The sequence below is a fragment of the Impatiens glandulifera genome, chromosome 2 (assembly GCF_907164915.1).
Source record: "Impatiens glandulifera chromosome 2, dImpGla2.1, whole genome shotgun sequence".
Lineage (NCBI taxonomy): Eukaryota > Viridiplantae > Streptophyta > Magnoliopsida > Ericales > Balsaminaceae > Impatiens > Impatiens glandulifera.
The window spans coordinates 64,934,509-64,949,389 of NC_061863.1; the positions used below are offsets into that span (position 1 = coordinate 64,934,509).

General features: G+C 30.6%; 2 protein-coding genes across 3 annotated transcripts; one reads left to right on the top strand and one right to left on the bottom strand.

The window, feature by feature from the left end:
• Nucleotides 1-4,830: 4,830 nt before the first annotated feature.
• LOC124926891 (BEL1-like homeodomain protein 1) lies at nt 4,831-6,914 on the top strand. Its single transcript, XM_047467210.1, has 4 exons — nt 4,831-5,268; nt 5,332-5,726; nt 5,812-5,872; nt 6,024-6,914. Exons 1-4 carry the CDS (start codon nt 4,876-4,878, stop codon nt 6,714-6,716), a joined length of 1,542 nt encoding a protein of 513 aa, XP_047323166.1. The 5' UTR covers nt 4,831-4,875; the 3' UTR covers nt 6,717-6,914.
• A 2,725-nt stretch (nt 6,915-9,639) lies between these two features.
• LOC124925622 (protein FAF-like, chloroplastic) lies at nt 9,640-11,830 on the bottom strand. Of its 2 annotated transcripts, none has more exons than XM_047465676.1 (2): nt 11,673-11,830; nt 9,640-11,541 (listed from the first exon to the last, which is right to left on the bottom strand). In XM_047465676.1, the coding sequence occupies exon 2, from the start codon at nt 11,524-11,526 to the stop codon at nt 10,030-10,032; it is 1,497 nt and encodes a 498-aa protein (XP_047321632.1). In that variant the 5' UTR covers nt 11,527-11,541; nt 11,673-11,830; the 3' UTR covers nt 9,640-10,029. The 2 variants fall into 2 exon arrangements, with proteins under 2 accessions (XP_047321632.1, XP_047321633.1); XM_047465677.1 differs by having other exon boundaries at nt 9,640-11,537; nt 11,673-11,738.
• Nucleotides 11,831-14,881: the final 3,051 nt, after the last annotated feature.

The window sequence follows — 14,881 nt, forward strand, 5'->3', positions numbered from 1 at the left end:
AAGAAACTTTTGAATATTTTATTTTTATGATTTACATATTTTATTATTTTGAAAGATAAATTTAAACCAACAATAATTTTTAGAATAAATATAATTAATTTTAAGGATAGATTGTAAGCTAATTAATTTTTTGAGAATAATTATAATTAATTTGTAGGGGTAGATTGAACAATAATTTAAATGGAATCGCTATGTTAAGGGTAAATTTGAAAGTATCTATCATTTGATGAAGGGTGATGTAAATAATATTTTGGATAGATTGAAATTGTGTGCATTTATGAAAGAAGAGTACAAATATTTTTAAAATAACTATATATATATATATATATATATTTATTTTAAAGATAATTCTGAAATCATGCAAAATTTGTTCCTAGCAAATTTGATTGAATATTTATATTAATTATTATGACTCTACGTTTTAAAATAAATAGAATCGTGCATGGTGGATAAGTATAACGAGATGATCATGACAATGGAGAAATTTGATGATGATTATAAAGATCAGTTTATTTGACTTTTTGGTCAGCGCATAAAATAAATGCGTTGGTGACACTTTTTTAGACGAAAATGCTCCTTTTGCGAAATGTAACCTCCTGTTGCGAGACGCAACCGGATGCCATGTGATTTTTTATTTGAAAAAATAAAAATATTTATCTCGCGAATGCTGGTTGCGTCTTGCAATTGAGGACGTCTCGCGGCATGGGCAAAATCGTCCAAAAAAAACTGTCACTAGCGCTTTTTATTTTAAGCGCCGGTCGTCAAAAAGTCAATCTCATTTTTGTTAAATTTGTTTGACAATGTTGTTTAATATTAATTAAGATGGAGAGAAAAACATTTTAATGTGAAAGTGATTTTGTTTTTGTTTAATATGTTATTGAAATAGATGGAACATTTTTTTTTAGACAAAAGTGGATTAACAAGTAATTTTTAAATAAATGTTTAGATAAGTTATAAAATCATTAATTTAAATGATTTTATTTGATTATTTATTAATTATTTAATATTAATATTTTAACTTATCTATATCTATCTAATGACGCTTAATTTTGAAATGATGGAGGTGTACATCACGCTCTTTTTAAAATGATCTACATCATAGATAATTTTATGGGTTAGATATATATATTTCTCTCTCTTCATTTATCTTTATTAATTAATTTTTTTATTTCCCTTACCATATATATATTTTCTCACTAATAATATAAAATATATATTTTTTCATCAATTCTATTAACTAAGTTTCATAATTATCTGTCCGTTACTCTTTTATATATATATATATATATATTAATATTTTTTATGAATTGAATTTAACATTAATATTAATTATAAAAATTTGTTAAAATAATAAGAGTTTCAGTTATTATATTATATTTATTATAAAATTATTTTATTTATATTATTTCAGTTTTGCATTAAATATTAAATATGAAAATATATAAAAATAAAAAATTTCAATTATTATATTATAATTAATGAAAATATGTAAAAATAAAAATTTCAGTTATCGTATCATAATTAATGAAAATATGTAAGAATAAAAAATTTCAGTTATCATTTTATAATTATCTATTAATTGAATTTAGCAATAAATATTAATTATATCACCTAGCAATAAATATTGATTATATCAATTGAAAAGAGAAGAGTGATATCTTCATATACAATACAGAGCATTTTATTTTGTGGATCTCATTTTGTCGTGTGTGCTATCTCTATTCATAATCTTCTCAATTTCAATATCAATATCATGCTTTCAATAATTGAATTTGCATTATGTTATATTTCAACCCGTTTTCACTGATTTGTATTTTTTTCCAGGAATTTGATCATTTCAGACAGCTGCAAAAACATCCTTGGTCTCTTTTGTAGCTTATAACTCTATAATCATTCACAAAATTCAGGTAATTTCTCTTTCCTAATTTATTTATCTTACTTATTTTTTCTCTACTTATTTTCTCTCTCATAATATAAGATCATCTTCAACCCACCCGCAAAACAACTCCATTATAGGTCACTCATCTGCATTTTAAGTTTTCCTACAAAATTTTTCTCCTCCAAACCCAAATATGTAGGGACATTTTTCATATACTCAAAAGGTTTTCAAAACTTTCATCGAAGTCATTTTAGTTTGTTTTTAATTAATTTATATAACTTATTTATATTTTAATTTGTTTACATATTTTATTTATTTAATTTATTTATATGTTTATATAATTTTAATAAGGTTTGTTTTGTTGTATTTTTTTTGTTTGTGAGATGTAATTTGTGTTTATGTAATGTTTAATTTATTTTATGCAGTTGTATAAATAATTGAACGAGAATTTTAAAAGAATTAATAAGTTGTTGTAAAGTTATGGGTTCAATTTGTAATTTTAGATAAATATATAGATAATATTAAAAAAATTAAAATTTATTATAAAAATGAATATTTTGAGAATATTCTTTTGAGTTTGAGTTTTTGAGTTGGAGATAAATTACTGATATGTTTACTATATTTTAAGTATGAGAATAGGTATTTGGGTTAAAGATTGTATAAATTTCTTTCATAATATATATATTTCTTTTTCTTAATCTAATTATTAAAATGTCCGTTACTCTTTTATATATATATATATATATATATATATATATATATATATTAATATTTTTTATTAATTGAATTTAACATTAATATTAATTATAAAAATTTGTTAAAATAATAAGAGTTTCAGTTATTATATTATATTTATTATAAAATTATTTTATTTATATTATTTCAGTTTTGCATTAAATATTAAATATGAAAATATATAAAAATAAAAAATTTCAATTATTATATTATAATTAATGAAAATATGTAAAAATAAAAATTTCAGTTATTGTATCATAATTAATGAAAATATGTAAAAATAAAAAATTTTAGTTATCATATTATAATTATTTATTAATTGAATTTAGCAATAAATATTAATTATATCACCTAGCAATAAATATTGATTATATCAATTGAAGAGAGAAGAGTGATATCTTCATATACAATACAGAGCATTTTATTTTGTGGATCTCATTTTGTCGTGTGTGCTATCTCTATTCATAATCTTCTCAATTTCAATATTAATATCATGTTTTCAATAATTGAATTTGCATTATGTTATATTTCAACAATCCGTTTTCACTGATTTGTATTTTTTTTCCAGGAATTTGATCATTTCAGGTAGCTGCAAAAACATTCTTGGTCTCTTTTGTAGCTTATAACTCTATAATCATTCACAAAATTCAGGTAATTTCTCTTTCCTAATTTATTTATCTTACTTATTTTCTCTCTACTTATTTTCTCTCTCATAATATAAGATCATCTCCAACCCACTCGCAAAACAACTCTATTATAGGTCACACATCTGCATTTTAAGTTTTCCTACAAAAATTTTCTCCTCCAAACCCAAATATGTAGGGACATTTTTCATATACTCAAAAGGTTTTCAAAACTTTCATCGAAGTCATTTTAGTTTGTTTTTAATTAATTTATATAACTTATTTATATTTTAATTTGTTTACATATTTTATTTATTTATATAATTTATTTATATGTTTATATAATTTTAATAAGGTTTGTTTTGTTGTATTTTTTTTATTTGTGAGATGTAATTTGTGTTTATGTATTAATGTTTAATTTATTTTATGCAGTTGTATAAATAATTGAACGAGAATTTTAAAAGAATTAATAAGTTGTTGTAAAGTTATGGGTTCAATTTGTAATTGATTTTATTTTCAAATAATAAATGGAAAGAATGTCAATTTTACACACCAAGTTGTAAGAAGGTGTCAAATTTACTCATTAAGTATCAAAATTCTATTTATATATATTAACTTGTCAAAAAGTGTCAAATTTATTTAAAATAGCAGAAAAGTTAAACAGAGTTGAAAATTTTTCCACAAGTAATATCCACCTATTTTTTATTTATTTTAAATTTACATTACTTTAATTTTTTTCATTCAAAAAGACATTTAAATTTTTTCTTTCTCTCTTTACCCCAAACTCTTCATTCTAATTGTTCCTCTTCATCACTTCATCTCTAATATGAGTATTCATCTCTAATATGAGTAATCTTTTTTTTTCTGAAATCTCTATAATGTTCATGAACACCATAGCTCTGATCGTCTATTTTTGTTTAGGTTATGCTGAAATTAAAATTGATCTGATAGAGTATGAGTTACTGCAATAAAGATTAAATAATGAAATAATGAACTAATTATCTATAAAGATGAAGAGATGAAGAGGAAAGAAAATGAAGATTTAATGGGTAAAGAGAGAAAAAAAATTAATAAGAAAAAATTTGAATGTTTTGTTTGAATGGAAAAAAAATTAAAGTAATATAAATAAAAAATAAATAAATAATAGGTGGATATTACATGTGGCAAAATTTTTAACTACCTTTAACTTTTCCGTTATTTTAAATAAATTTGACACTTTTTGACAAGTTAATATATATAAATAGAATTTTGATACTTAAAGAGTAAATTTGACACTTTCAAACAACTTGGTGCGTAAAATTAACATTCTTTCGCTCTATCCCTCTTCTGTATTGTTTTTATAATATATAGTTTCCTTTTCTGTTTTATTGGAGATGATAACTTGCACAAGCTGAATCTGACAAGAGACAAGAGATCGATCAGCTTCATTTCACTTCAAATATTCAAACATCATCTGATCGATCAGGTGTGTTCTATATCAATTAATGGTCCTATTTATATATAATATATTTCTCCTTTTCAATTTTTGATTATTTTTTTCAAATAATTATATATATGGTCAACTCATCGGTTTCTTCTTTCTCTAGGGGAATTATGGAGTTGAAATTGTGAATTTGAAATTTCAGGATATATTTATTTATGGCGACGTACAGCTTCCATGGAAGCTGCTCAGAATTAATCCAACAACAACCTGAATCAACTCTACAGACGCTTTATCTGATGACTCCTAATTATCATCATAAGCATCACAGCCAATCGCACCACCTTCATCCCACCAGCATGCTTAATTCAGGGTTTCAGAACGGCTTGTTTATTAATATGGGGTCCAAGTACTTGAAGGCGGCGCAGCAACTTCTCGATGAGGTGGTGAACGTCGCCACTGAGGCCCCGCACGACGGCGGCGGAGAAGAGATGAGATCATGTAAAGAGAAACTGGAGAGATTGGGTGGAGTAGAGACTAATGAGTTGAATACTGCTCAAAGACAGGAACTCCAGATGAAGAAGGCTAAACTTCTTAACATGTTTGATGAGGTAATATATAATTAATTTCTTATTAATAGTGTTAAATAGAAATTTAATATTAAATATTTGAAGGTGGAGCAAAGGTACAGACAATACAACAACCATATGCAAATAGTGGTTTCATCGTTCGAGCAGGCGGTGGGGATAGGATCGGCAAAGTCTTACACGGGTTTGGCCTTACAGACCATATCGAAGCAGTTTCGGCGCCTGAAAGATGAGATAGGAACCCAGATCAAGGCGGCAGCTAATGGATTAGGAGAGGATGATGATGATCACGAGCCTGCAGGGTCGGAAGGAGGGTCAAGGCTGAAGTATGTGGATCATCAGCTCCGGCAACAAAGGGCGTTACAACAACTAGGAATGATGCCGCCGCCGCCGCCGCATAATGCTTGGAGGCACCAAAGAGGTTTGCCGGAAAAGGCCGTCTCTGTTCTTCGTGCATGGCTCTTTGAACATTTCCTTCATCCGTTAAGTATATATCATTTTTATATTAATTATTAATTAATAATTAACCAATTATAATAATTATAAATTTCTTCTTATTTTATTCAGATATCCTAAGGATTCAGATAAACACATGCTTGCCAAACAAACAGGACTTACTAGGAGCCAGGTATACATCTTTTTCATTACATTACATTAACCAGGGATAAAAACAAGAAGTTACATTTAAAAACGGATTTAAGAATTATATATAGTTAGAGTGAGCTTGAAAAAAAAAAAATTTGAAATCCGCTGCGATCTAACCTAAAATGTGCATGCAGGTGTCGAACTGGTTCATTAATGCTAGGGTTCGATTGTGGAAGCCGATGGTCGAGGAAATGTACTTGGAGGAGATAAAACAACATGATCTAGAAAACATCAATGGAAAAAACAAAACATTAAATTGCACTATTAATGTTGGAGAACCAAACATGGAATTGGGAGGAAGCTCAAAATCTATTTCCTCAAAAATTGATCACCATCAAACTACTCAAGCTATTCATGCCAATATCAACCCCTCTTTCCCAAACCATTTGCCCATTCAAAATCTAGCCCCTAAAGATCAAACAATCCCAAATAAGCCAAAGCCCTCAGAGAACAACATTTTACGTAATTCTTCCCCAAGTAGCATTGAAAACCCTAATGAGAAGAGATACTCGTTCATTACGGGCAATAACAATGACTTCGGGACTCGGTTTGATCATGAACATTTGATTGTTGATCATGCTTCGGGAGGATTCAATGGAATCGGTGGCGTCTCTCTCACTCTTGGCCTTCCTCGTTGTCACGAGAGCCTCTCCCGACACAACTTACTCTCGGACGAGGGAATCATGGGCGTCGTCCAAACGAGTCATTATGGGGGCATGGGTACTACTAGTGCATCACCTCCCCATTCAAGCAATGGATATGAGGCTATGGACATTGATAATAGTAAGAGGTTTGTTGCTCCATTGTTGCCAAATTTTGTTATTTGAATGAAGGAAAATGAACATATTTGTATTGCTTAGTGTAATTAAAGGTGGAAAGAACTAGCTAGCTAGAGCACTATATATTATTTTATAGCTATGTATAGTTTAATTAAGCTTAAGTAAAAGATTGGAGATTGTGTAATAATGCTGAGTACATCATGTTATATTATTAAATATATTGATATTGGAATTTACTCTCAATCATAAGTATTTTATATTTTTCTTAAGCAACAAAAATCTAGAATATAGAACAGATCAATATGTGCAAATTAATTATATCAATCTAGTATAAATATATATATATATATATATATATATATATATATATTTTTGTTCAAAATTAAATTATATCGAAATTAGAATTGAAGAAGATTTTATGTGATCAAAGATTTGAAAAAAAATTCAGTAAAGATAATATCTTGTTAGTTCAACCTCTCTCTTGTATTGGACAAATTGGATTATCATCCTATAATTAAGAAATGTATTTGCCGTAACAATTATGCTATTAAAATAGTTGGCTATATATATATATATATATAGGTAAATTTATCAAATTCATTAATTTACTAGTTTATTTTACAAAAATATTAGTTATATAATATTATTTGTATATAAATTAAGTATGACATTATTTTTTTAAAACAACCTTTACAAAAAAAAAAAAAAAATATCAATTATATTAATTTGTTCATTTATTTGAATAAAAAATAATTTTTAAACTCAAATTCTGTAAAAGGATATAAAATCAAAATAATTGATAAATTCTCAAAATCTTCAAATAATAAATTTAAAAAGATAAATAATTTAATTAATTTGAAAATTTAATTAATAATTAATAATTTTATTTAAAATCTTAAAATTTTGTTCCATTTTTTTTTTGTAAAGTCCATATTTGTATGAATTTGGAATCCAATTATTTATTTTTTAAATGGGCCTAAAAGGCTAAAATTTCACTCAATTTTTTTTTCTGAATTTTGTAAAACTTATTCACCACGCTTCTTACAAAAAAAAAAAAAAAATTCTTTCCCGGCTCTGCTCGCGCCAAAATTGGTTGAGCATCTTTCCCGCTTTCTCCGTATATTCGCCGATCCGGCCACTTTGACGATATTGCGATTCGGAAACGGCAAACGAACAGCTTCATTCATCGCATTTCTGGTCACGGTAAGCTCGTCCGTTCTTCCTCTTTCATTAATACGCGTTTCTGCCATTCAAATTTTGCTTCTCTCTAGGTGTTAGTTTCGTAAGGTTTAGTTTCTCTTAATTTCTCAGGATATTTTTACTGATTTTGATGGATTCGGTGTTGCATGTTCTATCTTGATGTTGACATTGTGGTAATAGATTTGTTTCTACTTCAATTAATTGCTTAAAAAGCCTTTAGTTAAAGGATATAAAATTTGTGTAAACCCCTGAAGAGGAAGAATTAAACTGAAATCGATATCTACCCACTGAAAACTGCAGTTCAATCGAATTTGGCGTCCTTTTTATGATAATTGGAAGATTTGGACTAGTGCATCGCTACTGATATTAGTATGGCGTATACATCTGCAAAAAAAGACATATGTCCTTTTTAGGTGCTATTGGATCAATATATTTTATCCTGCATTAGAATAAGCTAGAACAACTTGCCTTTTGGTATGAATTAGTGAATTTTCAGATCCAGAAACAGCTACAACTATCATTCATTTTTCATATAAAACTATGGTCTCACCCAATCACATTTTTGATCAAATTAAAGAAATCTGTTCTAGACAATAAATTGATGAAATCTCATTAGGAGATACAACTGTAATTCTTCTATAAACAAAAACACTTCCCAAATGAGCCCATGGCCGGTTCTATGAAGTGTTTGATGCTTTCATTTTCCATTCAAAGAGTCCTTTGAGGAGCCATGTTTGCATTAATCATTCAAGAATACTGCAACAAAACGAAGGTTGTTATGGTTGGGGTTTTTAGTTTTTCAGAAATCAAGTTTTGGAAAAAATGTTCTAGTTCTGTTGAGAAGTGTTAGAGATATATGTAGGTTGGTTTTGAATCAGTGATTTGATAGACAAAGAAAGAGGAAACACAATGTACTAAAACAACATGAACAGTTAAGAATGTAATAATTTTTTATCTATTACAGTTCGCACTGCATACTTGAGAAAGCCAGAATTGAATTATCTTTCATTTCCTTGATGAATTCCTTAACCTATATGTTCCATTTGCTTTTAATACTTTCTTTTCTTTTCTATTTTGGATTTCCTTAATTCTCTTCTAGCAAATCTAATTAAGGAAAATAAAGATGGTTTTGTAAATATTTGTGACTTATCATGATACCATGGCACTGAAATTTACTGTATGTTAATTTTAATTGTTTCTTTATATGTTCTTTTCAATCTGAAAACCTATCATATTTCTAGTGGAGAATGATTCATAATTTTCAATTTTTTATGTGGAAATAAGGACAAAGAAAATTCTTGAACTTTGATACAAAGGACAAATGAACCTTTAAACTCTGAAGAAATGTACATTAGCTCAATTTGTTTTCTTTAAAGAAAGATACATATATACTAGCCATCCATTAAAGAACATCTCACTGATAGCAATAGTAATTTCCAATTTAAGCGGATTAGACCTGTATTTACTGGAAGCAGCCATTAATTACATAGGCAGTCATTGCGACTGCTCCTTCAGGAGAGCTAATATGTGAAGTCTTAGAAAGCTTTTGGGATGAACTATATTTTTTTCAGAGTTTAAAGGCTTATTTATTCCTTTTGTTGAAATTCAGGGAATTTCCACCCTTCTTCCTCCTTATGCATTGTTTGTTTTTGACATGTTTTATACTTTGTTCATTTTACCTGTTTATATGTATGCATTCTTTTTCATGTATCTTAAATATCATTCACAGTCACAAACCATAAGACCAAGAACAAAAAAACATATCAAAGTATAGAAGATAATAATGTTCCTTAAATAAACACCAAAAGGACTAGACACGACCCTTATTGGTCCCATTGGCTAGGAGTTGCCAAAAAACTAATGGATAAATAAAGGCAGACTCCATTACAATACATAGACAACAGACAAGACACTCCTCCACCTAGTCAAAGATTACTTGTAAGAACAGACTTGGAAAAATAATATAAGGTCTTTGGTCATCCACTAAACCAAGTCTTCTTTCCTTCCTTCCTTAATATATGCTTTATTTATTTTTCTGAACAAACTCTTTTACAAAGAGTTGAAATGAGATATTTATGCTGAAATTAGAAGTAGAGATATATGAGTAACATATAGTAAGTAGCTAATAATAGATAGGAACGTGATGCGAGGACGAAATTAATCAGGATGTGGCAACGCAATAGGGCTCACAAATTTGAAGTGACTTCTTGGAAGAATCATTGCAGCCTCTCACCAAAGGAACCAAGTATTCGGCATTGTTCCCTCTGAGGAAGACTGGCTCTTGTTGTTTGTCTGCCTTGGAGCTATTGGGTAGAATGGTCATATTGTTGCTGTATTTCTGAGCTGGGCTCTGTTGGTTGATTGGATTGATCATGGTTGGCTTGGTCCTCCAGAAGTAGTCATAAGCATTGAAAGAGCCAGCTGCTCCTGCTGGAGCACGTATCAGCCGAGCCACAGGTGGCAGTGATTGTGGCATTGCCGTCAATTCCTCCAATTCTTCTTCTTGATCTGATTCCACCTCAATTTCCTCTTTGTTGATCCTGTTTGTTGGCGGCCATGTTGGACTCTTGTTGTCGATTCTCATAATATTTTTGAACGGTATGGTTGATCTAGGGGCGGTTATTAGCTCTTGTGTAACCATTTCTTCCACTTCTCCGTCCATTTCATCTTCTAGTTCTGATTCAAAGTCTTCATCAATGTAAATGTCATTGTCAACGTCAATGTCATCTACTGGATCCATTTCTTCTTCGTCCATTTCATCTTCCTCATCTTTCATTTCTGAAAGATTTTGATTGTCGTGGAGTTGAAGTACAAGGCGCCCATCTTGGCGTTGAGCATGAAAACAGTTTTGTGAAGGAACCGAAACAGCTTCCAGTAGCAACCTTCCTTCTAGGCGACGAGATTGCATGTGAAGAGTGGGGCCAACACTTTGGGCCAGGGAAGGAAGAGGAGGAGGGAAAGAACGAGGTGTCGTCGATTTAGTAGAGTACATGCACTTTATAGCTTGCCATTCTTCTCGATCACAAGGATCTGAGTATTTCTCAACCGGGGCTTCCTTTTGTTGTACTTCTTCTTCTTCCTTGTCCTCTTCCGATTCACTTTTCTCAGGGGGCGTGTATGAGGAAAATCCTTCAGACCCAGTCTCTGAGCCAAGGCTCTCAGTGCAAATCTGAAGGCTTTTTTCACTCAAGGAGCCGGTGGATGTCTTGGCAAGAGGATGTACGTATGGTGGAAGGTTGTTGGAATCCTCTTTGGCATTCTGTGATAGTATTGAGCTCCATGTATCGAGCTGAGTACAGACTGGCTTTTCATTTTCAACCTCTGTCTTCTTCTTCTTCAGTTGGATTGACCTCCACACATCGTCCTGTTCTGGCACCTTCTCCTCATCATCCTGATTATCCTCCAAAGAGATTGCTAGTTGCTCAGATGAGGCAATCTTCTTCATGGATGAGGATAATCCATTTTGAGGCAACCATTTTGCAGAGGACATGTCTGCTGAGAGATTTCTCCTCAGGGAAGATGTGGCTATCTTTGCCTGTGTAGGCTCTGATAGTAGGATTGAAACTATGCCTTGTTTTTCATTGATGACCTTAGTTTCTTCTTCAACCTTGAGAGGGGAAGCCAAGAGAAGGCATTTGCCAACTGCACCTGATAGCATGTTGCAGCGAACTGGCTGGAATAAAGAGTATATGAGAATCAAACAAAGAAAACACACTAGTACTATATCTAACAAGTTAGGAAGCTTTTTTTGTTATTTTATTTTATGAGTAAGATGAAGATGATAAAGAAGAAGTAAGTTCTTACCTCAAGCAAACAGGAACAGGCAATGGAGAAACAGAGAGATAGAGAGACAGTTAATGAGTGAATAATAATGCGTTTGGCTTCTGAGTGCAAATGGAAGGTGGGAGCATTGGGTATTTGTAGGAGCGTAAAGATGCCCTGGAACCATTTCCATGGGTCCCAGTTCGCCACCATGAATTGATGGCCTTTTCTTATTGGTTTATACATCTTCTAAGTTATTATTTTTTCTTAATAAATTATATTTTGTCACATTGTTTTTACACAAATAAGCTCTAGTTGAATTATCCTCAAAGTTGATTTTCAACTTAAACCATTACAAATTAAGTTATGATATGTTCGTGTAAATTACGAGGAGACATTAAAAAACATCACAAAAACTCAAATCGAAGAAGCTGAAATCAGCTTGAAGCTCAGCTCAGCTCAGCTCAATCTCTTAGTAGATGCTTAAAATAAGTGATAAATCATTCTTATTTGGTATAGAAAGTGTGACCGAATTAGATGACTGGAAAGCTGGAACATAAGCTATTAAAGTATAATTTTCTGAAATAATCTTGAGCAGATGAAAAATATAGTAAACTACTCTTTATTATGAATTAGGTGTACGTAGTAGTGTGTAGGGGAATTCAGAGGATGTGATTAATATCCTCATTTTAAGTTGGTTATGGGTCTACATGGCCTTCTTTCCTTGTTTCTTACATTAGTATCTCTTTCTCAAATTGGAAAATAATTGGTTAAGTGAACCTATCAAGTTATATGTTTTTACTGTACTCAACCCCTAAACCATATCGGAATTGCTCACCTTAAACATGAAATTTCTTCTTCTGAAAGCTATTTGTCAACCTTAGCATCTATACAACTCATTCTTAAAGATGCCAAATTAATTAACCCCCCCCATAATAAACTTAATAAATTCTTTATGAAGGTTATAACAGTATTGTATAAGGTGATCAGCTTTGCATAACTATTTTTTTCTTTTTTAATAAAATGAACTTTATTCAAAGAAAAAATAACAATATAAGTTTGAAATGTTAACTTCTGGATATTTGATATTAATAATTAGAGATTTGATTTCTTAGTCTTTTTTAAAAAATAAAAGAAAATGACCTTAAGAAAAGAAAGAAGAAGGATAACTTCTAAATAAAAGACATCTAGATATATGCTATAGACTCTTTGGATCTATGAGGTGCAAGAATATATGCTATAAATATCTTAGATAGAGCAACTGTGATAAGGAACTTAGAGTAATAGGCTTACCACACCCCGTTTGATTTTCACTAAAAACACCTAAATTGAAATGAGTGGTAGGTTGTCTGTTAGCCCGGTTAGAAGCAACTGGGAAACCGCAACTTAAGCCTAAAAGACCTAGGAATATATATATATAACTATAGCTCATTAGCCGTTAAGGAGCTCTAATTTTCCATTTATGACCCGTTTAGGACTTGATCCACATGACACTTTGTTCTCATTCACGTGTCACCGTTCTCTCAATGGATACAATTTGTTGCACCATTAGGTCAGGGCAACTCTAGCTCAGATACTATTTGTGATGTTCCCGATACTTGTGAAAATATAGGTTATAGATAGTTTAGGCAAAACAACCGAACTACCTTAGCCCAATCCCAAAAATGCACAAAAGGTACATATAGCCCATTACAATAACCAAGTCTATATCTAACTTTTAAAGTTTTATATTTGATTAACAGAGTGAGTAATCAGAATCAAACATTGCTCCTTCTGTATAGAGAGTGGTCTAAGTACCCCTTGGTTCCAGCTATTCTGGCAACCAGTTATAGTGATTAATTAGGTATTTTTTTAGGTTCGAATGCTGGACTTTTGCTTTACCCAATTTAAGAGAACGTGATGTTGATTGAGTACAAATGAATATGTTTTTAGTTAGGGTAAAATCTTGTAACTTAGAATTTTGTAGATAAATTCAATAAAAGGATGTAACCACAAACAGAACAATCAAGCACAATATAATTATATTATTGATTAGCTGATGATGGCAAGAGTCTCTAATAAAAATATACAGTATATGTGTGTGTATGTATTGCATGCACGTACGGTCTGAGCCAAAAACAAAAGGAAAAAGCAAACGAAAAGCTTCAATTGTATGGTCATATCATCGATCACCTTCATTATAGGCTAATATATTATACTCCCAATTTGGTAAAAATAGGAAAGGGGATGTTTGATTGGACGAAAATGGCTTAAGGAGGAAGCAAAGGAATCCCCTTTCAGAGGCCACCACCATGGTTGGGCGGCTAAAATTTGTTGATCCTCCTTTTGTTCAAAAGAATCATCTATTAATTAATATATTATGTGTATGAGAAGAGAAGAGAAGTATAGAAAAAGAATAAAAACATGTATATGGAACAATGGAAAAGTGTCACATCTGTATGGAGAGGAGAGTAGGACTAGTACTAATTAATTAATATATATTGTATTGTATTGTATTTACCCTTTAGGGCCTTTACTTTCTCTATAGTCTGTCTATATTTATGAAGCTGCCATTACGTCCTCCACTCATACTAAAAGTCAGTGACGTTGATCACTTCAGTGCGTCCACACTAATATATTATTATATAAGTTCTATTCAATTATTCAATTTTCATTTCCTAGAATATTCTCTTCATTTTTTTTACTTACAGAGAAAACCAATGGCTATAGCTTTAATTAGAAGACTAAAGAGTGAAATTTAAGTGTGTCATAAAACTTATTAACTTGAATTTGATAGGTAATATTTTCTTGTGATGTGTAAGACCATCTCATTAAACATGTGATCACAAAGATCGCAACTCTGTGTTACGAGAGGATTTTAGGGTTAGGTTTTCTAACCCTTAATAAGTCGACGGATTGTTAACGAAGTCGGCAGGTTCGGTAATTTCGGTAATTTCGTTGTTAATAAGCTGTATTCACACAGCAGGTTTTAGTTTGGAATAAGCTGTTACACAGTATATGAAAGGTCTTGTAGCAGTTGAGTAACTGCATTAGTTATAACAAAAGGGTAGTAACAGCTGGCCTTGCCAGCTGACAAAGGCAGTTAGAGAGTCTTCTAATCTCTTCTTCTAATATCTCTTCTTCTAATTCAATCTCTTCTTCTTATCAATTGCAGATCTGCAATTATTCTCATTCTCTACTCCTCTAATCTCTCACTCTAATCTCTCATCTTATCGGCAGTTACTAAGGTACTGTCAAACCTAGATTCATAT

Coding starts and splice junctions, on each gene's coding strand:
- LOC124926891 (XM_047467210.1), top strand. CDS start 4,876: ATGGCGACGTACAGCTTCCATGGAAGCTGCTCAGAATTAATCCAACAA. Junction 5,269..5,331: donor TTCTTAACATGTTTGATGAG/GTAATATATAAT, acceptor AAATATTTGAAG/GTGGAGCAAAGGTACAGACA. Junction 5,873..6,023: donor CAGGACTTACTAGGAGCCAG/GTATACATCTTT, acceptor ATGTGCATGCAG/GTGTCGAACTGGTTCATTAA.
- LOC124925622 (XM_047465676.1), bottom strand. CDS start 11,526: ATGCTATCAGGTGCAGTTGGCAAATGCCTTCTCTTGGCTTCCCCTCTC.